The 24,944-nt window shown below is 40.5% G+C and overlaps 1 protein-coding gene across 1 annotated transcript in view; it reads right to left on the bottom strand.

The window, feature by feature from the left end:
• Positions 1-24,944, bottom strand: part of CAST (calpastatin) — a gene marked incomplete at its 5' end in the record, with an annotated part of 61,037 nt that overhangs the window by 19,819 nt on the left and 16,274 nt on the right. Inside the window, 6 exons of the mRNA XM_080638351.1 lie at positions 710-811; positions 1,312-1,407; positions 2,990-3,094; positions 3,412-3,468; positions 3,797-3,847; positions 8,809-8,868. Of these exons, the coding sequence (XP_080494477.1) occupies positions 710-811; positions 1,312-1,407; positions 2,990-3,094; positions 3,412-3,468; positions 3,797-3,847; positions 8,809-8,868 (471 nt within the window). The remainder of the gene's footprint in view (positions 1-709; positions 812-1,311; positions 1,408-2,989; positions 3,095-3,411; positions 3,469-3,796; positions 3,848-8,808; positions 8,869-24,944) is intronic.

The raw sequence follows: 24,944 nt of genomic DNA, 5'->3' as shown, positions 1-24,944 counted from the left end.
AATTTCTAATGTAGAGCTATCTACAGTGATAATTCTGTAAAGAAAACACAAGAGTTGGCTAGGGCAGAGGGACAATCCTGGACCGTCACTACAGTGTCTTTCAGACCTAGTGTCATGCATGTGGCATCTTAACTAACTGCAACAGTGCACACCACCTAGCAAAACTTTGCCTCTCCAGATTTCTTCTGTATTAATATAAGCCATTTCAGTGTCTCCAGCCATAGAATGTATTGCTGTACCTAAACTGAATTCCAAATATTGATAAATTCCAAAATTTTCATCACAGCTGAGTACTGCTTTTAATCTTCATCCTTCTTATGTTACTTTCCCAAACTAACTCAGAAAAGTATGCATCCTTCCCCAAATCCTCAAGATATTACTCTTTCTCAAGTAGAAATGAAATCTCCTAGATTGCTTGTGCTCCCTTATGTCTCCATCATTGCCTTTTGTAGATTCATTGGAGACCATGCCTGGAAGTCAGTTAAAAAAGCAACAACTGTCTTTACTGACCCTGTTTTCTACTGTGATACATTCATAACTGTATAATTTCTGTTTTACTGAAAACAGCACTAAAATGCAACTGCACAAACTCTATTTCACCTCTTAGCAGATCTAAGCAACAAATACTGTATCAATGTAATAGTGAGCAACTACAAACATATTTTAGAGATTAATCTTCTAAAAAATAAAAATTAGAAATGCAAAATACCGTAACTTCAGGACCAGTGTAAACAGGACTAGTAGGCACATCTTCTTCATGTCCACCCAGGGTATCTATTAGGCTATCTAGTGCTGACTCATCCATTCCAGGCTAAAAAAAAAAAAAAATAAGCAAACCATTCTAGAAGTTACCATGCTGTGCAGAAAAAAAAAATTAAATCTGAATCATTTGGCGAATCTGTAGAAAACTCTTGGAAATGAGATTAAAAGCTTCCTGCACTTGCCAAAATTTTTCAGTGAGAAATGTTCTTCCACTTCTTCCCTAGTGTCAGTAACAGGCTCATTTGTATTCACGTACCAGCTCACATGCAGGCATATACAAACGTAACTGAAGATAAAGAGTAATTAAGTTTATGCTAGTTGTGGTAAAATTGATTCTAAACAAGCTGTATTTGACAAAGCATAAATGACATGCCACTAGTTTATTACCTATTCTTTCAGATAGTCCTTCACCACCCCACGTAACTATTATGTAGCAGTACTTGAGCAGTTACCGATTTTTTTTTTCTGAAACTGAAGTGTTTCAGAGAGAGAAACACCCTCCAAGTCATTTTTACATGGAAGCATTTATCTGGGATTCTGTTTACCAACCTCGCTGCTGGACTTATCAGCCACAGGAACTACACTTGCACCAGCTGCACCTGCACTGGCTGCAGCAGCCTCTGTGGACATTTTCCCAAATTCTGGCTGGAGAATTAAAAAAAAAAAAAAAAAAAAAGAGACAGCTTCATTATATGGCCCTATGTTAAAAATTCAAGAGACAAAACAAAGTAAACCAGAGATCTTCTACACAGGCATGCACATCTATTTGCCCTCTTCATCTACACTTCGAATAAGAAGCTGGTTCTACCTACCAGCTGAGCGGTCTGAAATTGAGTAGCTGCATGTTGCAGGATACTGAGCCCAGCCTAAAACATCCAACTCTGAGGCTGCACGTATTTTTTTGGACTCAACAACTGGCTAATGAACCTGCCCAGTGTCCAGATACCAGGGCAGAGCAAGCTAACATCCACCTACAATACTACAGAGGCATTCTCCACTTCCAGCATGGTTTTGCTGTGAGAAAGGAAGTATGCCATTTTAAATACTTTACCCCCGTTTTACTTCGCCAGTAAAAGAAATCTCCAGTGCAGAAAGACTATGAGGCTCCTTCCGAGTCTCTTTTGAAAGCTTTCACTTATACCTCATAGTTCTCAATATACCATAAACACTAGCAGCAAATACTGTTCAAACAGGAAGGGTGAAAACTGCTTCAGTGAGTTAGGTGCAGGCACAACACCAACACAAAATGAAGACTTTCTCACTTACTGCAAAAATGTGGGTTACAACAGAGCTGCAGGAGTCCTTCATGTTACATCGGCCTTATCACCCAGACATATGCAGACCGGAAGACCAAAAGATCTATATCCTGACTCAACCACACACTTTTACTTCAGATTTTTCTCCACTTGCCCCTCTGCAAATGACTGCACCCCAAGTTTTTCCCCAACCTTTCTCTTCCTTGTAGTCAAGGTTTATGGGCTACCTCACTGCAAACCTGCAACCTGCTGACCTACTACACATAGAGTCAACACTGCTACTACATATATGCTTGGAAGCCCATAGATGAACGAGCTCTATGATGGCAATGCTCATATAAACAAAGCTTGACTGACCAGACAGTCCCTTCTATTCACCTTTTGTGAACAGAAGTGCTGTGAAGGGGCAAGGGAAAAAACTGGCAAAGTACTGATTATAACCACATAGCTGCAAGGAACTTGCTGCTTGCTTGAATGGCAGAGGAGCCCCAAACACATAATACATGGGAACAGACCTATACTTGTGAGGGTATTAACATCACTTGCTTGGCTAACAGCCAAGTTTTGGAAAAACTGATGTATGAAGAGGACAGCAAAAGGTGGACACATATCAGGATCACCAAAGAACCAGTGCAAACTACCCATACCATGTGGCTGGGTGGCTCAATCTGCAGCTGATGCTTATCCTCTAATGCTGCTACAGGTTAGCTGGAAGTGGTATATTCAGGATGATGTTTAAGTTACTTAATGGGTAAAATGTGAAGTTTCTAAGTCCCAAACTTTAAAGCAGAACTAGGAAGTCTGTCATAGCCACCTTCAATCACAAGACAGCTCTTAAGCTTTTCTACATTGTGAATTTTGGGAGTGCAGTCTCACTTGCAGTATTCAGCACAAGAATCCATCTTGAAATGAATTTTTAATGCCTATAATAACATAAACAATAAAAATTTGATTTGCTACTTCTACCATACCTTTGCTGTCTCTATGCAGGTTGCTTGTGGAGGCTGGCCAGCTTGAGCTGTAGTTACTTTTTCTGCATTATTTGTTGTCAGAGAAGGGGAAGTTTGGCTTTTTGCCTGTGTGGAGACAAACTATTATTAGATACAGAAATGCTTATAGGATGGATTTGGTTTTTGATGTAGTTTTGTTTGTTTGTGGGTTTTGTGGGGTTTTTTTAGGGAGGGAGGGTGGGAGGGAGGAAATGAGGAAAGGAGGAACGGAGGAAGGAAAGGAGGAGAAAAGACAGAAGGAAAGAAAGGAGGGAGGAAGGAAGGAAGGGAGAAAGGGAGGAAGGCAAGGAAGGAGACAAGGAGGAAGGGAGGGAGGGAAATACCACTGCAGCCTTTTTTTTTTTTTTGAAAAAAAAAAAAGAGAGAAAACCTGTACAACTTACACCATTGGGTTCCTTTTGCCTCTCTTCAGACAGCTGTTTATTTTGAGAGTCTGCTGGCTGTCATAAAATAAAAAATTTAGATAATTTACCCTTACCACTATTCAATGCTATGGATCATGATCTACACTAGTTCAAATAAGCACAACACAGATTAAAGTTGGTTAACAGAACACCTCCTGAGCTGCTGTAAAGCAATAAAACATCTCAACACTGCATTTCCACACCTGTTCGCTCCTTGCTCTTGTGCACACAGGAACATTAGAATGTTACTAATCACATGGTAGTTTCATGTGGCACAGCAGTGGCAAAGAGTTTAGCCTCTTTCTACAAAGTTAGCCATAGTCCAAAGTACAGCACTTGCCAAAGGTGAAAGGTAAGTATTTACCTTGGTTGACTGCGTGTTTTTTCCAGACTCCGTTATGGTTGTTGGTGCAGGCTGAAATATAAGTAACATATATTCAGATGGAGATTAATACACTTAGTTATTTCTAAGGAGTGGGCTTATAAACAGAAAAATATCAGGTTCATGCTTGTGAGCATTTATGCTATGTAACTAATATACAGTGCCCTGACCTAATAGTTTACAACATTCCGACATAGACCTCCACTCCAGTGACCAAAGGTCAAATGTGTGCAAATACACATATACACACACTCCTCATACAGAGGATAGAAAAGAGAGGGAAAGAAGGTGTCAAACAAATATAATGAACAGTTTGATTTACACTTGCAAATTTTCTGCAGCCATGACACAAAATTGATTCCTGTGATTCACCTCATGTCAAAGTATAGTAACCAACAGATTTCTACTAGCAGAAACAAGAACACTGAAAAATTCAAGAAGTTGTATTTGATAAGAAGAAAGAAAAATTGAAATGCTAGCCTCCTCACTGTATTTTTCTATTTTTAACTTCTCTTGCTTCTTCAGCAGTGCTACGATTAATACAAGAAGAGCCACACAGACAGAATTCTTCCCTATTCCCTCTATCCTACTAATACATTGAGCACATTTAAAAGATACTATGAGACAAATAATCGGGGTTTTTTTTCCCAGTAGCCTATTAAAAGTCAGTGAACAACCAAAAGAAAAAACAACAACCCAACTATTAGGCGGTAATTATAGATTTCTTCATTGTTGTAATGCTCTCATTTCAGCTGTCAAATATTAATTAACATTGCTATACTTCCAGCTTCTCTTTTCTAGCTGACCACATCTGCCACATTTGTTTACCATGTGTTACGCAAGTATACACATCCCCACAATGAACCACAGACATTTGGTTGGGAAATCCTGAACGCGCATAAAAATACAGATGCCTGGGCATAAGCTTCGCAAAGATCTCAAGGCTGTACATCACAGTGAAGAACACACCACCACCACAAGTCAGTCACAACATGGAAAATACTGATAGAGAGGGAGGACAAACATTTTCCAAAATCCAAAGTGGAGAAAAAAATTAATATTAAAAAAAAAAAAATCACTTAACTTCTCAAGATTCCCTGCTTTGGATTTTCTCTTGATGTTTAACTTGATTAAAAAACACATACAGTATGATTCAATCATGCTGTATATGCTCTCACTTGTACATCCTCATTACATGACTACCATATGGTTAACTCAAAGACACATACATCCACCATTTGTGTACCTGTAAATAATCCTATATTGAAAAGGTAATCCTAGATTTTCAGATTTTCATCTAAAAAAGGCTGGTCATGTTTATGTAGCATCTAAAGCAAAGAGTCAATGAGATATAAGACGTCCTTCAGCTGCAAGGCTGCAGAGAAATGTAACAGATGTGCAAGCTCAAGGTTCAAGAAACAGCGTTTGACTTTTCCTGCCATGGGACTGTTGTAGGCATATAGTTAAAAAAAAAAAAAAAAAAAAAAAAGAGACTTTTTATATAGACATAGTTAAAAACTGGAACCTGTGTCACTATGGAAAAGCCTGAACAGATACAGGGGCCTCCTAAAAGGTCAGGATGACCTAGAAAAAACCCTAATGAAGATAATTGACAGTCAGGGAAGAGGCACTGGCCTTGTATAGGTGGAATGAGAAAAACAGAACGGAGAAAAACAGGACTAACAAACCTTTGATCAGTAAAAACTATTAGTGAAGACACATGGAAAACATATGGACACTGTCAAGGTATGACTCTAATGTATCAGCATAACATGATTAGCATGTTCTTTCGGTGAACTATCCTCATTATAATCTCATCTCTTAAACTAAAAATCACTCCCACAACTCAAAAGACTCCTGAAGGTCAGAAGACCCTTCCCTGAGCAGTACTATGAAAACAAATGATGTCATCTTACGTTAATTAACTGACCTGTCATTAAATGGTGGGAGGGTTACAGGGGGTTACTAACCTGAGCTAAATTGTATAAAAATGTGAATTTTATGGGGTGGTGAGCTAGCACAATGGGATACTACCTAGCACCCCTTTTTGAGCAAACTTGGAATAAACAAATACCTTGGCTCTGTGTGTGAGAACTGGCTATTGCACACTTGGCAACCACAGGTCCTGGTTTTGGGACAACATGACTGTTGCCTGCCCAGGACTTTTAAGTACCCTGCTGCTAGAGCACAAATTCAGGTTTTCCTTTTGTGGTTTTCAGAAGAAGAGTAAACACCCCTTTTCTGCAGGACAATAAAATATATTTACTTGCATTTCTGTCAATACCTGACACTGGCTGTATAGAACATAAATTCAAATTCTCAGCCTGCCAAACCAGTTATTAGCAACTGCATGCTTTTTCTTTTTTTTTTAATATTGTAAATATTATTATACTAAAGACTTAATGTGTTTTGTTTTTTTTTTCAGGGTATGCACTATTCATTAGACTTTCGTATCTTTCAAACTGTGCAAAACTGCTCATACTATAAATTAATCTGTGACGATGCTAAAGAATATATGGACACACACACATGATTATGAACACATACATACTCACACTCACACATCTATTCAGGTACATTCTCAGCAATAACAGAATTAAGATTGACTAAAGAAAGAAAAAATTAATACCAGGCAAATCAAACCCACAATTTTAGTATGAGACTACATATATTCAAAGGCAACAATTCAGTCATTCTTTAAATAGTCAGCTCTGAGCAATCACAGCCTGAAGCCACAGCACCAGTTTGCACTGAGTATACACTGATCTCCTGTGGAGAAAAAGATGTTCCCCTTCTCCTCTTACTGCCTGCTTCCACCTGCACTGCATCAGCACCTGAAAGGCCACATTTTAAACTGACTCAGGGAACTGAAAAATAGCCTGCTAAAGGAAATTACGATTTTTTAACTAGTTACCTAGGTTACGGTGCAGTTGCACAATCACATGCAAAGAAAAGAAAGCTGGATGGGATCTGGTTTTGTTGGTGGGAGTACCCAGCTCCCTCCACTCCTCCAGTGAAAGCCACAGAGTGCCTGCTCTCCACCCTAGTCCTCCAACCTTCCCACCTAACCCTTGGGGCTTCACCTACAGAACAAGAAGTTCCACATTCCTTCCTCTGCTGCAGTAACTCACTGTTTTCTCAAAGGGGCATGATACTGAGGATTAATCTGAGGCAAAGGATTCAAATACAGAAAACTGGAAGCTAAAGACAGGTCCTGAGCATGTCCTAAGAGTACTAGCACACTAGTGAGACTCTAGGAAAGACAAATGAGGTGGTTATATCAAACAATCAGGAAAGAGCTGGTAATTTGCAAGAAATGTAGGACTAGAAATTAAAGTGACTCAGCAACCACATTTCTTTTCAAAGAAGTCTGCTGTCAGAATGCAGATGACTTGCTTCATCCAGCAGGAGGAAGACATTAATAGTGCAACAGACATTAAAAGAAAACATTAATTGTCTTACACATGCAAATGCACTACATGGTTTCAAAGGGATTTGTGTTTACCAGTCTCACAGCACTGGAGTACGACTGCCACTCTATTTCTGTCTCATCTTGCAAACACAAGTTTAAAGATCTAATTAGAAATCTACCACATTTTTCTGAGTGTTATTTCAAATTTCAAGTAAAGAAAGAACATAAACATTTTTAGACAGCTGACTGGGAAAAAAGCATCAGTAACAAACATGATACAAGTGAGTTTGCTCACAAACTTGACAGGAACATGAAACCAGAGATCTGCAGTACCTTCATTTATGAGTAGTGATGATTGTGCAGTAATGGAAAAGGTTTAATTGTCATACAGCTCACTGCTACCAGTATGTGTCTTACACGTGTTCACGGAGGAAAAGGGTTTTAAAAGGCTGAGGGGAACAAAATGGCTAACTTCAAGCACAGAAAAGATGGAGATAGGCTGTCCTCACAGATGAACACTAAAAGGGCAAGAGGAAACATATGCAAGTTGCAGCAAATCACAGAATCACACATTGCTTTGGGCTGGAAGGGCCCTTATACATCACCTAGTTCCGACCCCCCACCACAGGCAGGAACACCTTCCACTGGATCAGTGTGCTCCAAGGCCTGTCCAGCCTGGACTTGAACACTGTCAGGGATGAGGCAAGGGAACTTCCCATTTCATAAAAGGAAAAAAATCACCAACATGAAGGTAGCAAAACATTAGTCCTGGCTACCCAGAGATGTTGTGCAATCTGCACACTTGCATGTATTCCAAGCTCGCCTGGCAATGCTGTGAGGTGTCTGTTTTACCTACAGAGTGGCTCCGCCAGGACTAGAGGACCTCCAACCTCGCTATTCTACATATTCCTTCACCTGCATGTAAACAAGGTAATGCACAAGTCCTGGATGGCCTAGTTTGGTATTCAAGACTTTTGTTGTTTTCACTGTTACAATGATGGAAAATGACAGAGGGAGAGATTCATTAATTGTTTGTTTAAACAATATTCATACATTCTGTTAGGCAACAGCAGCAGAAGGGAGGATTACAGTTCTTGTTGAACAAGTAAAGTACATGACTGATGACACAGGTTCGGCACTAAAAAAGTTCAAGTCATAAGGCAAGACAGAACAAGCATAAAGGACAAAGGCAGAGAAGCTGTCAGACAGACAAAGATAAGAAATTAACAAGAAGATGCAGCTGGACATACATTAAAAGCTGAAACTTGTCCTGAATTCTTTAAATATGAGAATTTCCATTAGGTAAATAACCCTGTAAGACACTGGGGGGAGCTCTAAACATGTCAGAAAATGTGACTAACCAAAATTAGAAATTTTGATTATTTTTTTTTTGTTGTTTTATTGGTGTTATAAAATCCTCTGAGTGCTTTGTATGGCATTTTTAGATATTTTTTAGAGAGAAAATAAGATGTGGATCAGCCATGGAAAGTAAAGTTACTCAGTAACAAAGTGTTACCAAATTAATTCCATTTCTTCATATAGCTGTGCTTAACTGCAAGCATGATTTCTCAGGAATTCATACCTTTGTTTCAGATGGCTTCATGGTTTGGGGTTTTGATGCGTCCACAGCAGAGGACTGCTTCTAAAAGGGAAAAATACAAACAAATTAATTTCACCTTTGTTATACATACTTCTATCAAGCAAGCGTAACCAACCTGAAATCACAAGATACCCAGCTAAAAGTTAAAAAAATATTACTGAAAATCAGACCTATCTGTCTTGCCTGTATTTCTACAATAAACATATGTAGGATTTTGACAGCATGATGCCTGTAGATCTCATAACTTTTTTTTCTCTTAACTTGTACTGAAAACAAATTTCGTATGAAATACCAAAACAAACTCAAATCCTGGTCTCATACCGAAGCATACATACTGGCTGTGCAAGAGCTCTCCATATTTCTTTTTTTCTTTTCTTTTGTACAAAATGGTACTTCTCGGTTTACTAGTTTGTTATATAAAATACTTAACACTACATTAGCAAACTCAAGTATGTTGAGTTAAAAAGTAATAACTTATCTGTATGTAACATACACAGCGGTGTTTCTACCTATCATGCAACCCTGCTGGAAAAGCTGCAAACAAAATGGTCTGTTTTTCTAGCTTTGGTGATACTAATCTGAGAACAGCCCATTTTAATTCTGCTGTGACTGTATCAGACTTTAAAGCCCAGAAATTAATATTCCAATTGTCTCATCAATACTTTATACAGATGTAATACTACCCCTCTGTTCCTGCCTCACATTCCTCTGCTCAAAGCTCTATTTGCCATCTCGATCACAGCAACACACTCATAGTTTACATTTAAACGAACAGCACAAGTTACTGACTTTTCTAGACTTCTTCATGTTTATTATAACACTTGCTATATGAAAACACACAATCTGAATAAACTCAGAGGCCATTTCATGAGTCCATACCTAGGGTGACTTCTTGCTCCCACAAGGAAAATCTTCTCATTTCCATAACTTTTCATAGTACAAGCATTTCTCAACGGTAAGATGAAGTCATTCAGGATTTAAAAGGTACACTACGATGGTGATGATGGCAGTGTGCTCTCCCTATGAGCATATGTGGTATCTTGCACATGTTAGTAAGAGGCTTGACTGAAAGTATGCTAGACAGGATTTGCAAATGTCATATACAGAAATGTAAGCAAGTTATACCTGCCTCCATGTATGTATGGAGCTATAGATTGACTACGTAATAGATGTATGGGTGGAGACGTACACAGGAATGTATGATGCCTCCTACATCAGGACAAGAACAAAAGTTTTTTAAGAACATTTTTATATATTGCTTGATGTTGGTCGATGAGAAACTTCACATGAGCCTGCTTCAGTGTGCGCTCGCAGCCCAGAAAGCCAACCATATCCTGGGCTGCATCAAAAGGAGCGTGACGAGCAGGTCGAAGGAGGTGATCCTGCCCCTCTACTCTACTCTCGTGAGACCTCACTTGGAGTATTGTGTGCAGTTCTGGTGTCCTCAACATAAAAAGGACATGGAACTGTTGGAACAAGTCCAGAGGAGGGCCACGAGGATGATCAGGGGACTGGAGCAGCTCCCGTATGAAGACAGGCTGAGAAAGTTGGGGCTGTTCAGCCTGGAGACGAGAAGGCTGCGTGGAGACCTCATAGCAGACTTCCAGTATCTGAAGGCGTCCTACAGGGATTCTGGGGAGGGACTCTTCGTTAGTGACCATAATGACAACACAAAGGGTAATAGGTTAAAACTTAAACAGGGTAAGTTTAGATTGGATATAAGGAAGAAGTTCTTTACTGTAAGGGTGGTGAGGCACTGGAATGGGTTGCCCAGGGAGGTTGTGAATGCTCCATCCCTGGTGGTGTTCAAGGCTGGGTTGGACAGAGCCTTGGGTGACATGGTTTAGTGTGAGGTGTCCCTGCCCATGGCAGGGGGGTTGGAACTAGATGATCTTAAGGTCCTTTCCAACCCTAACTATTCTATGATTCTGTGATTCTGTATATTACCATTGGGTTATCTGTAGGCAACACCATATTTTCTTAATTGGCTCTTTAATAGTTTTTCCTTTTCTTTCTTCTCCATGGAATTAATCTAGATTTCTTCTATGTGACTAACAAGTAGGTATGTCTTCTACACCTTCTTATTAGTCACGCTAGTCCCTGTCCATTTAACACATTTACCTGAGCCCTTCTGCCTTTAGCCCTCCCCACCAAACCATTTTCCTGTAATACACTGAATTCACTCCCAAGTTCCAGCACAGCAGCACCACTATGACCTCCAGAGACAAGTGAAAACCTCCCAAAGAATCCAGCTGCTTCTTTTTACTCTATCCAGCTGGACTAGAGCAACTAGCAGCAACTAGATGAGTTTAAATGCTCATGGAGGAGGATGAATAGTTTGGGGACAGACAAGCGTGTAATGCATAGCTGCTGCTCAGCATAGCTGCTGCTCAGAACTATGGAGAATGCCACACCATCCTCCCTGTAAAGACTCAGGGCTGATCTGGGGAAACAAAATCCTGCTCTGGGGAGCTGAGGGCAGGGGGGGAAGCAGAAAGGGTGGCGGGTAGCAGAGGGCACCCTCCTACACACAGGCAGTGCTTGCCACGCTGGTCTGTGGGCTTCCTCAGGGGTATTGCGCGCCTCACTTGTCACTTTCTCCCTGAATTCCACAATATTTGAGGGCTCTTAGAGCGCGTGTCTCCAAGCACACTGCACCTGGTAGACTGACAACGCAAGAAGCTGCAAGGTCCGACCCCTCCTCATTTGGCAGTCACTGCACAGCTGGTCAACACCAGCCTGACTCTGTGGACAGCTTGTTACTGTGGTTGTTTTGGTGGTCCTCTTCCAAGGGCTGTGTACTATGGCCAGCTATGCCAGCTGTCAACTGGCTGCACCTGCTGCAGCCCGACAGTCAGACTGCAGAAAGGGGGAAGCAACACACAGATGCCTGTCAGGCATGGAGGTAAATATTAAACTGTTGCCTAGCAACAGGCATAATAACTGCCTGATGCACAGTTCTCACCATGAAGGTGCAAACCCCTGCTGAGCCTGGGCCAGACACCCCCTCACAAATGGTGAAGCTGCCAAACAGAACAGCAAGAACAAAGACAGTTCAACTCACCCTGGCAGTCAGGGATTGGCAGAGAAAACCAGGCAGTGCTCCTACCAGGAGAGACGGGTGTTTGTTGTGTTGTTAGGGATCCCCTGGGACGGAAACATGAGCGTCACTGGTGCTGACGCCCGCTCCTCCTGTGCCTGCACACCTGTGGGTCCTGCCCAGACACAGGTATGGGTGCTGAGGATCCCATTCCAGCCCCAGCCCTGAACCAAGGGAAGAAGCTGCTGGGGTCTCAGCCTGTGGGACTGTTGCTGCATGGCTTTTCATAAAGCACCTCTGCAAGTTGGGTGTGGAGGCAAACTGGACAGCAAAGCACCCAGGACCACAGGGATTCACGGGCAAGGAGCATGATCACCGGAAGAGGAGCCCACCAACAGCGCAAGACCACCACAGCAGGGGCTCAAAAGACAAAGAAGAGGTCACAGGCTAACACTGATTAAGCAGAGGCTGGTAACTGTTAATTACCCACTGCAGGGTCACAGCCTGTGCTCTCACCAACCCGCTTGGCAGGCAGGACAGGCATGGACAGACAAGCACACGAACTGACCAGTAGACCTCAGATGCTCTTGGCAATGAGTCAGAGGATGGCTTACCAGGAAAGGCTGATGAAAAGACTTGGATCTAATTTCATAAGAGAAGGAATACCCTTAGAAACTCACTTGTCAAATTAGTGGGGCAGTTGACATGCTACTGTTGAAACAGAACAGTCACAAAAGCCAAGAAGTGGGTTAATAAAATAACAAAAAAAAAAAGCTGACCAAAACCCGGTTATCTAGCCTCACTGCATGTACTGAGAAAAAAAAGAAAGTAAAAGTGACAAGCATCACAAGAAAGTAATTTTAACTGTGCAGAGATTCGGATGCAAACATCCTTTGGAAAAACAGCAAGTGAAGAAATCCATGAGAGCACTGGTCATGGAGATCACCCCATATACAATCTGGTGAGAGCTATCAGCAACAAAAACTATCGATTTGCAGAATTCATGAAAAAGGTTCATAAGACTGAGGAAGGTCAGTGCCCACCTTTAGAAAGGAGCCCAATGCACCAATTGGCTACCTTCAAAACCAGAAGAGATGCTGGAAAAACATACCAAGCAACTAACACAGAAACTCTTAGCTGACAACGTGAGAATGAACAAGAATCAAAAGACTGATAAAGAATAAGGCACATAAAGACAGTGCAACACTTAATACACACAAACATGGAAATAAAACAGACCTAGGACGTGTTGTCACTGCAACTTCTCATAGTACTTGAGGTGACACTTTCTTGAAAGAAATGGGGAAGGTGTTTACTTATGGTTACAATGCTACAGGCTGAGATACTCTTGCAAAATAAAACCAAGAAAAGAGGAATCTGAGATAGAAATCTGTTACCACGACAACATAAATATAAACGTAAAATATGGGAATAACTTTCCATCCTTTTTGGCTTGAGCTTCTCTAGGTCAAGTGTTAGGACAGTTTTGGCCGTCACACTGCACTGCAGATGAATGAAGAAAGATCTGAGGATATGTTTAGGAAAAAAAAAAAAGGTAAGTAAGTATGTATGAGGAACTTAGCGACAGGAAAAGCAAGTTAGCACCTGGTGTGTCTTCCTCTAGTTAAGGAGCCAAGAAAATGGGAAAACAAGAAAATGGCTTATTCTATAACAAGAATCTCTCAAGTGACAGCTTCAAGATCTTCCTTCCTGGGAGAAGAGCTGTTCCATAGCAGAAGCCATATAGATGAAGAGGGGCTTGCAGCCCTGGCAGCCTTTGGGCCAGCTTATATACGTATTTTCTCTATGGACAGAGTACTGAAGAGCCACCCAAGTACCCTTCTGGGCTTACACACATTACATCTGAGGAAATTGGGGCTGTTTCTCAGACTAATGTCAACTTTACTATTTCAGTATTACTAACTTACAGAGTTACCTCAACACAGCTGTGCAATGCAAGGCAAAACCTAATCTAGCTGACTACAAGTGGTTGCTTCTTTACATTAATGGTTCTGGCAACTAAGCTTTAATTAACAGTGTCTGCAACACATGGACAGCAAATGTTCTTTGGAGAACTTCTGTGAAAAATAATGGATTATTTCACTGAAGTGTAAAATACCACTTGAGCTGTTACGGGTTAAACCTCTCACTTTGATGGCATGTGGTAATGGCTGTGAAACCCTCATTTATCCAGACACACAAAGGCAGTCAGCAGGCAGAAGGCAGGCCGGGGATCATAGAATGGTCTGGATTGGAAAGAATCTTAGAGATAATCCAGTTCCTTGAACACGTGCAGGGATAGCACCAAGAAGACATTCAAGCCCCTCACAACGCCCTTCATAATACAGCAAGCAAAGCCACATACAGTCTTCAAAATATATTTGAACTGGAGAATCAATATGTTGATCTGTGGTATAAACACAACTCCATTAATTTTCCATTAAGCTGGAGTTGCAAGAAACAATCTGAACCAACATCTGTGTACACGTACAAATATATATACACATATCAAATACATATGTCATAAGTATATACAGAATATATAAAAATACATAAACATATATATGTAAATGTACACACATATATAAAAAATATATAAGCATATATATATTTAAAGCTACACAGCAACTAAGATATGCAGTGACTTAATAGCCAAGTTAAAAATTAAAAATTTGAGAGCTCTTGAGTGTCATTTTCCATCCCAAGTAATGCTGGAAACATTATTTTGCAATTACTGTTTTTAACAGTTTAGTTGCTGAACTACGTATAAAAGGAACAACACCTTTTTAAGTGAAAGATAAAATCCCCACACACAACCAAGAGAGCAGTATTTTATCCAAGATTTCAGCATTCAGTTAACTTCGCGGAGTTTTAATATTAACAACTGGATGAAATGGAAGAGCACGATATAAGTTTCCAGTATATTATACACACACTGGTATATTTACTTTAAACATTCCATATATTGCCGCTATGTTGTCCTGTTTTGATGAGTTTCATTGTAGGCATAATCAGCATCATTTATTTTCTGAGCAATTTATATTGTAATTTTTAATTACTTACTTTTTCACATGTGATTATCCTCAAGCCTGTCTTACCTACCAGGGAGGGGAGGAATCCTGGAGGTCAGTTACTTTTTCTGTACCTCTATTCAGTCTAAAATTCTTTGCTAATGTTGTTACTTTGATGCCTCTGAGCTCATTACTGCCCTGATCCAGCAAAGTCCCCCAGCTTTGCACTGGCTGCCATAAAGCAAAGCAAATCAAACAGGATTTAGTATGTAAGCATGCAGATCCACTTGAATAGGCAGTTCGAATTCATGCTTTTGTGGTTCAGTTCTTCAATATACATGGTTTTAAATCTCCATCTTAAAAAAGTCCAAACCAAAACCAAACCAAACCAAACCAAAAAATCCCAAACAAAACAAAACAAACCCACAAAACACAACCAAAAACCAAACTAAACCCACCACCACCAAACCTCCTATCTCTAGGGATGCTTCCGTGTTAAAAACATTCATATTCTCAGCTGGTGTGACTATAACCTGAAAACATATAAAAACTGTTACTATTATTACAGATCACAATTCTACAGCTTGACAAAGATCACAAGTAAGGAAATTTCTGAGATAAAGAGACACCTCTTAGAGCTAAGAAACTTCATACCACCTAGAAACAAACTGGTCTGCCCAACCACCCCTAGATCAGATGTCTGGTTTTAGGTTTCTGTATTTCAGCAACCTGTGTCAAAGTCCAAAGCATAATGTTGGTATGTTTGTCTTTATTTTAGTAACTATTAAGTCACAATTAAGACTCTCAAACAGCTTTATACTTGAATAATAATAATAATAAAAAAAAAAACAAACACAAAAAACCTGAGGGCTGTGAATAACAACTGACTTTAAATAATTTTTGTACCATTTGATTTTTTCTTGAACTTCAAATACCTCACTTTATGCTTACTTATATGCAGGAAGTTAGGGATACACAGAAAAATCTAGAACTATCCCATAGCATCTTCTTGCCATCTCTTACTGTGTTTAACACTTTCACAGTTTTTTTTTTTGTTTGACTATTTACTTCATTAGGAAACAGAAGAAAAGAATTTGCTAGTTGGTCAGAGGGTATGCACAGTACCTAAACATCAAGAACTTTAATGTACATGGCAGCTCAACTTGTAGCCAGAAGAAAATATTTAGACTTCAGTATGTAGCATAGCTACTGCTCTATAACCCTAAGTTATATAATGGCAACTTCTACTTCATGTCCTTCCATGATTACTCAGGTCCTTCCATGATTACTACACGTGATCTGGAAAGAAAGACAATAAACACTGAGCAGGGTAACGGAGTTCATCTGCTGCCTTCAGATTCTGCCCGTATGCAAACAACCCACCACTTCAGTATCACAGGAGAAACACTCCTTTGTTCTTTTAAATGGAGTGAAAAGCGAAACCACAACCTCGCTCTGGTTTTATATGCAGATTATACCTCTCCAGCATCAAACAGAGGCTTTGTTTCACTGGAAAAGCTTTTTAACTGAAGCACCAGGCAAGAAAAAACTGTTTTATTTTCAGACTTACTTTTCATTATCAAAGATGTTCATTTTACTGTCATTTTGATGAAGAGTGATCTCAATATTTCCACTTGATCACAGAATGGGTTGTCTAATCTGAAATTTCCCTCAGCTATGCATGGAGAAATACTCAGAAAAGCTATACGTTTGAGCAGGTAAAACTCCTCACTGCACATACGTAAATATCAGGAAAAGAGTTCTGACAGCAATAATTTGTTTAAAACTCCCCACTCTTATTTCTTCTTAGAATGTGCTCTTCCATTACCTACTTTGGGAAACTTCCTGTTTCCATCACAATAAATTCTACAAGCTAACACATACTGAAATTTCACTTTCATTCAGTCATATCCAAATATTAGAAGCAGCACACCAGTACTGTCACCACTCTTCTCAGGTTCCCACTCTGCATCACATAACAGAAATGTACAAGCTGTTTGTAGCTGTAGCAGAGCTCTCCTCTTTTGTAGGTAGCTCAAAAATCTTCTTTCCAATTCTGCGTCCTGCAGAAGGTTAGTATTTAGCTGTAATTACTACAGCTAACTGCTTCAATTTCTGCATGTTGTTTTAAACAGCAGAATATTCCAAAGCTATCGGCAGCAGCAAACTGTAAGCTGATAAGAAAACACCAGGAACACACACAATTAGATGCCAGCCACATGCCACACACTGCTGCTGAGCTCAGCTAGGATTTGTGTCGCTTGGTCTGCAGAATCACTCAGGGACAGCACGCAAAGAGGGATAGCATGCAAAGCCCTTCTCAACAGACCTGGAATAGAAATGGCGAATTACAAACAAAACTGGTATTCTTTAAAGAGGAAGTTACTAAGATTGAAGTGTTGTGTAAAAGAGGACTTAAACTGGAGATCTCCAAGGTTAAAACCTTGGTTATTTTTGTTGCAATAATTAAACTAGGCAATACTCAAAACGGGTGGCTGGCAGTCATAGAGTGATTCTCTGCATTAGAAATGGTATTTCTCTGCCCCAGGATGCAGAAATAAAACGTTACTCACAAAGCCATGTGAACTGATACACACATTGTCCCAGTGGCATTGGCCACCAAAGTGGAGAGAAAATAATACAGGTGGATAAACAGAAATTGTCAAGACAAGGAATCTTCATAGAACTTTGCTGTTGAAATATAATCTAAGGGTAATACTGCATGACCTGGGAGGGGTGTTGCTATTTTTCCTTAGATCATTTTATAAATACACAACACTGTTCTTCTATTACTACTTTAAAAGAACCAGACTGGAGCACTTCTTGCTTCAGCATTGCCTCTTAACTCAGGTTCTCTTGAAATTGCTTCAGAAGCACCCCTTGCATACTCTGGATGAAGAGACATGTTATTGTTCAGTTAAAAAATCAGAATCTCCACCTTCGTGAGGCTTTGTCCTCCCGCACAAAAGCTCCCTTGCTGAGGATCAAAAATGTTAGTTTTCTAGTCAGTTGGTTCAAGCACTAAGCAAGGCATAAAGGCAAGCACAGAGCTGACTTCTTCCAGAACCAGGAAGTATCAGTTCCTTAAGAAACCTAAGTTCTGAGCCTTAAAGGAGTTCCTGAGGAGCTCATGAGGCCACTGGCCTCCCTACAAGGTTCTTTCTTTGGCAGAAGAGACTTTGGACAAGGTCCAAAGCTTTTGTTAGTGCAGGTTCTCCTCCTTCAGGAAAGCAGAAAGCAAAATTGGTAAGAATGAACATGCTGGAGACCAACTTACTGAAAAAGCAGTTCCTTCAGTTTCCACAGACAGAAGTTTCTCCTCTATGCCCATTTCCAGAACTCCAAGAGTACCACCTTCTGGGCAACACAACTTCGCCTGGGTTTCAAACTGGGAGTGTCTGCTTAAGGAGCAAAGCTCCAACACTAGAGCTGTGAGAAACACTGACTAAGGAACTTGTCCCTGAAACCCCAAGATCAGGAAGAGAATTTTCTGTAAGCTCTACACACCCCACGTATCTAACCACTCCAATTAAAACAAACAAACAAACCAAAACAAAGCCAAACAAAAGCACCATCTTACAGAAGAGTCTGACCATAAGAAATACATTAGTCTAGAAAAGAAAATGCCTTACATAGAAGAAATTACTACCCAGCATGGTTTATGCCAATGAAGAAAAATACAGCATGGAGAAAACTAGCTGTCAAAAAAAAGAGAACAGATCAAGAACTCAGCAGGGGTGTCTGCAATGGTCAAGAACTCTGTGTTACTCAGCACACTATCTTCACTTTCTCCAAACAGGAGTTAGTATACTAGCAGCAATAATAAAACAGTGGCATAACCATTATAATAATAATAATCTAATTTCTACTACTAAAGAAAGAGCAATAACATACAATTTATTGAAAAGTAGTATTTTCCCATATATTGGCTGTACCTGATATTTTAGCATTTTTTAGGTATCAAGTATAATAATCTCTTTTTGCCAGTAAGTTATTGATACCTAAGCACAACTCAGCCACCAAGTTGCTCATACAGATCCCCACACCCTGACTACGCAATATTTTCTATGTGCTTACCAAGCTCTTGCATTTGTATGCCAAAAAATTACAAGGGTTTTTGAAGCAAGAGTGTGGGCTGTTCTTGTTTGAAGCAAGTAAAATTAAAACCAAAACCAAAAGAAATTACAAACAAAACCAACCTCCAAACAAAAATACACAGAACAAGTTAGACACTGCTTTAAAACTGCTCTTCTTCATCCCTTCCTTCTTCAAAAACATGTAAACCACTTATTGTGTACTGTGTAAAACATGGAGTCTTACACAGCGTCTAAAATCACTCTTTCCAGGACGTTAAAATCCCTTGAAAGTCTATCCACTACACACAGCCCTTCCCAGAGTGCTGCTGATGACACGATCATGCTGGAAGCCCTGGAAGTCAGCAGGGGCTGACTTTTGTGTTACTTCAGCTCCCCGAGTTCCCAAGGAGGAAAAAAAAAAAAAAAAAAAGGGGGGGAGGGGGGAGGGGAAAAGATAACTGCAAAATAAACGTAAATCAGCCTCAAGCAGAGGCAGCAGGAAAGCAAAGCCAGTTCGAATAGCTAACTTACTTAGTACTTGTGTGCCTCCTGCTTCCAGCAGGAATGTCAGGACACGGCTGCTTCTCGACCCACCCGCAGCGGGCTCTGGTTTTGGTTTTCCGTAGGTGCCGGCCAAGCCCTCGGCGAGCCCGTGTGCCAACAGCGCTCCCCTCCCAGCAGGGCGGCCGCCCCACCTCCGTCACACACCGCCCGCGCCAGCGGAGAGAACACCAGCGAGCAGGTCCACGGCCCCACAGCGCCACGGCAGTGCCAATGCAGAGCAGCTCTGCCCTCTGCCCCTCAGTGCCTTGCTGCATCCGGCATGAAGCCACAATGAGCAAACCCATCGCCTTCTGAGGGCGCGTCTGCACGTGGTTTGATGAGGTTTCCCCACTGCACATGGCTGTCACTAAGCGGACAGATGGCACGGGGAGCCGTGCGGAAAAGCAGAGATGAAATGCCTGCTAGGATGGCGCAACTCAGGGATGGCGGTACTTTCAGCTTTCAACAAACAGTATTTGTCTTCCACCTCTGGAGTCAGCTGCATTGGTGCCAACGGAAGGAACCTACTCATTTTCCCTCAACAGACTGATGCTTCTTTCAGAAGTTTATGGGACACCCTCTCTCTAAATCTGGACTGATTATCCAGACTCCCAGAGTACATAAATGTTATTAATCTAAAGAAATTGACGTGGTTGAGCCCATTAAGGCTGCTGAAACTTGACTAATTAAGACTATTATTAAGCATAACAAATCAAAATAGTTCATATGAATTTTAAAATTAAAGGTACTTCTTGAGATACCAGCAGAGCCTGCTCTTTATTTTTTAATTGTATTTTTTTCTAAAGAGTCAAATTCTCAACAACTGCTGTATTGGAGGGGCTTTTACAGGTTGTAAGGTTGTCTTTCTTTTTTTAAAGACCCCCCCAACAAACCTTTCAACCCTTTTTTCTTAGTAGCCTCTATGCCTCACTTTATCTCAAGGGAATAATAACAAAAGTCAGCCCTAGAAAGGGAAGTAGAAAGGGGAAAACAAGATATGACACAGGCTGATGAGAAAAATACCCATTTTTGAGTGAAGTATCAAGTACTTTTTTGTGAAATGATGTATTATTTTGACCACTGCACAGCCTTACAAGTTGCAACTTTTGCAGTGGTCTCCAGATCAGAGGCTTCTTTCATAGCCCTGCTTTTTAAACAAGATGACCTTGGGTGATGGATGCCACATGCTATGATGTTACACAAAACCAGCTCTTCCATGCAGGAGAACTGTACTCCTGCAGCTTCCAATTTTTAATATTTTAGTCTATTTTTGGCATGCCTCTGTGTGGACTAATGGGGGAAATTAGAGACACCCTCCACCCTGATCCTCAAAGTTATGTTATAACATCAAGGAAATTTTAGGGTAAAATGCAACAGCTACTTCCAGGACAGAATGCGGTTGATACGCACAGAATCCACCCTATGACAGCACCCCAAGCAACCCTGAGACGTTGGCGTATCGTCTCGGCATATATAAACTGAGCAGAGGGTGGAGTGGAGACAACACATCATGGCCAGGCTTTCTTACAATCCCTGCAGGAGGGGGAACATGAAGGCACCATGTACTGTACATAAATCACCTCACAGATGATGAAGGAAGCTATATTTTTATTGGAGAGAGAATTTCAAACCAACCATTAACAAAATATGTATTACAAGAGCCACTCAAGCTCAACAGGCATTTAGTTAAAGCTCCATAGAGTTAAAAAAAATGAAACTTGTATTACTAAGTAAAACCTGAGCGGTTTTACTTCTCAGGAAGCCTGAGAAACCAACACTGATTTATGATGAGAACTGACAGCTGAAGAGGCTTTGGCCTTGTGTAGCAAGACCAAGAAAAACAAGACTAACGAACCTCTAATCAAGAAAGACTTTTCCTTGAGGTCTGCACCTGGACATCTATCTGAATCACAGAACCACAGGATGGTTTGGGTTTGAAGGAACCTTAAAAGCTTATCTAGTTCCAATCTCCCTGCCTCCTTTCCACTAGACCAAGCTGCTCAAAGCCCCATCCAACCTGTCTTCAAGAGTCAGCAAAACATGATTAGGGTGTCCTTTTGGTGAACTATCCTCTTTATAATCTCATTTTAACAATAAAAATCACACCCACAGCTCAGAAGACCCCTGCACAGCCTAGGAGGCCCTTCCCGAAGCATGTGTAGCAAGACCATCCATTATGTAACCTTATGCAAGTCAGCTGATCAATTGGTAAATGGTGGGGTTATGAGGAGTTACTAACTTGAATTAAATCATATAAATATGAAAAATTGAGGAGAGAAAATTAGGGAAGACTCCATCATGACTGCTGGGTTCAACTGATGGGCTGAACCTGTCTTCTCCCCCCACAGGAACACCAGATGGGTACGAGCTGTACTTTATGTGCATTTAATGGTCAGTTTTTAGCTGGCTTTATGTATGTTATTTTCACACTTGCTCTTGCAGTTACTGTATTATATTATCCACAGCAATCTTTGAACTTTAAGCTATCACTGAGTTATATAATAGAAATTCTCAGCTGAGATCTATTTTGTGCGCATTTCCGGAGACTTAAAATTGGTATGAAATTGACTTAAAATTGGCTTTAAAAATTGACTTAAATTTTTAACTCGATGGGTGAATCTGTGCCCGTGAATTCTGAACAGAATGGCCGAATCATCCTTAGATACATTGTGCTGTCTGGTTGAGGACCTGCTGAGGGCTCTGACAGGCAGATCAGATGCAAGGATCTCCCCTTTCCTGGGATGGTGTCCTGGTTTCAGCAGCAGCAGTCACTTTTTCTCCTTCTTGGTAGCTGGTGCAGTGCTGTGGTTTTGACTTTTGGCCTGGGGATAATACTGATAAAGCCGATGTTTTCAGTTGCTGATCAGAATGTTTACTCTGACCAAGGACTTCCTGTATCTCATGCTCTGCCAGGGAGGAGGGGAAGCCAGGAAGAAGCAGGGACAGGACACCTGACCCAAACTAGCCAAAGAGGTATTCCATACCACAGCACATCATGCCCAGCGATTTAATTGGGAGTTACCTGGAAGGGCACGCTCTCTGCTCTGTTGGGCTCGTTCAGCAGGTGGTATCGTATTCTCCTCCCTTGTTATTTCCCTTATCATTATTATTGGTGGTAGCAGCAGTGATTTGTGTTATACCTTAGTTACTGGACTGTTTTTATCTCAACCTGTGGGAGTTACATTTTTTTCAATTCTCCTCCCCATCCCTCTGGGAGGGGAAGTGGGGGGGAGTAGAAACTGCATGGCTGACTTGCCAACCGGCTTAAACCATGACAGATGGTAACAAATCCATCAAACTTATGGGTGAAGGGGTAAGATCTTCTGCCCTTCTTGGAGGTAAACCCCTTATTTGAGGTAAAGACCCCTTAATGTGACACTGCTACCAAGATGACCAGCACTGTTCTCCACACAGACACGGTTCGTGTGACTTTCATGTGCAGGGCTATGTGTTGGCAACAGCCCTGAGGGGCAGCTTGAAGGAACAGCCTCATGGATTGCCATGGTCTTGCTGCAAAACACTTATAAATTGAGGATCTGTGCACCACGACACACATCTACTCTAAGAAGAACATGAAGCGGAAGTTCTCAGACCATTTAAATATTTTCCTGAATAACCTCAAGATTTAGAGATAGCCTTTTCAACCTTCACACTATAACTGGTAACACATAAATAAATTTAAGCATTTCCATGGATGTTCCCAATCAGTAACGTGATTTCACATGATTTCTGCTCAAAAATTCTTTCCTTCACAATAAGGTGCCTGCAAAGCTCACAACATCATAGAATCATGGGATTATAAGATAGTTAGGGTTGGAAAGGACCTAAGGATAAAAATTTAGTGACAGTTAAATCAGGTATGTAGCAGAAAAAAAACAAAATCCCAGCAAATAGACTGACAGTAGGCATCACTTTTGATGATAATCTAGACAAATCTGTGACAAAATTCCCAGTCTGCTGCATAAACAGTAGGTATTCACTTGACAGTATGTATGTCATTTTCCTGTTTGTTGCAGAAGAAAGCAGACTGAATCCCCCTTTAAAACAGTGTTAATTTGGATGCCAGCTGAATGTAACTAACCTTAAATTTCTTAAATCATTAAGATCAAGAAACTTTCTCTGAAAATATTCAAGATCAGTCAAGTCAGAAATAAAAACAATTCTCACTAGATTTCCACTGTTGTTGAATTCTTCCAGCACTACTTCAATAAATTGTCCATGAAAGTAGTATGAACAAAAATTCTCACTTCACTAAGCTATAGCAGCCAGCAACAAAAAGAAAATAGTTACTCATTAAGAGCAATGCTAAAAATCTACTACATAAAAAGCAGCAAAACATCATTTGGTATCAATAGAATTACCATATAAGAACACAAAGATCCAAGAAAGATCACTGGATCTGACTGAGTGCAAATATTAGTGCCTATTTATAGCTATAATTGAACACTGAGCTAGAAATTTGCTTTCCTGTTGGCTACGTAAGTGGCAAAACCAATTTAAAACATTGTAAAGAAAACACAGCCACTGGTAGGGTACCTTCTGTAGAGGAAGAAGGTTAGTTCAGCTTTAATTTCTCACTGCTGCCTGCTAATAATGGTAGCAATAATCTCCTAGTGTGCGCACCTTGGCAGTGATGAAAGATGCTGCTCACGAGCAACGAGGATTGTGGGAGATTGTTAAATTTAGAAGATATAATTAAGAGAAGGTTTAGCCTAAATGAAAGAAAGTATTCATGGTCAAGTAGAAACTAAAAAGGTTAAACTTGAAATAGCTATTAAGAGTCAATTTTAAGAGCATGAGGTCAGTATTTTCATAGGACTGGAAAAACACCAAGTACTGAATAAAAGGCATAGCCTAAGTTGCTATAACCTAATATAAAACAATCCCTGGCAATTACATTACATCACATTTTTTCATGATGCTTAATAGCATCACAGGAAATCGTGCCTTGCATACTTAACGTAAACGATATGCTTATAATAGAAAGAACACATACAGAAAAAAAGACATAAAGATGTGTTGGTTAGCAAATTGAATGTGAGCTTTCATGGCACCATGCAGCTGGCAACTGGTATGCCAGAAGATTGTACTTGAGCCTGTCCCACCCCTTGCAGCTCTCATGGGAACTACAGATGTACGACTATAATCAGCTTAACTAGCAGGAGACAGGCCCTGCCAAACTGTAGGGAACAGACAGAAAAGCAACAAAAAAAAAAATGTTGGGCTGTCTTCAGCGATAGACAAAAGCATTGAAAGAAGGAGACAACAGGATTTATATATCCTTGTGTCCTACTTCTTTGACTAGAAAATAAAAATAATTACTTAGGTGGCAAAGAGATATCTGCAAGAGTATTATTTTACAAAAGCATTAAGAAAATAATAAAAATCCGTTCAAAAGCAGAAACACTTTCTGCTGATAGGATCTTTTAAATGATGGGGTATCTCCAG

The sequence above is a fragment of the Psittacula echo genome (assembly GCF_963264785.1).
Source record: "Psittacula echo genome assembly, chromosome: Z".
In the NCBI taxonomy this organism is placed as follows: Eukaryota; Metazoa; Chordata; class Aves; order Psittaciformes; family Psittacidae; genus Psittacula; species Psittacula echo.
The sequence above is the reverse complement of the archived record's forward strand: the minus strand, read 5'-3'. Positions and strand labels throughout refer to the sequence as shown.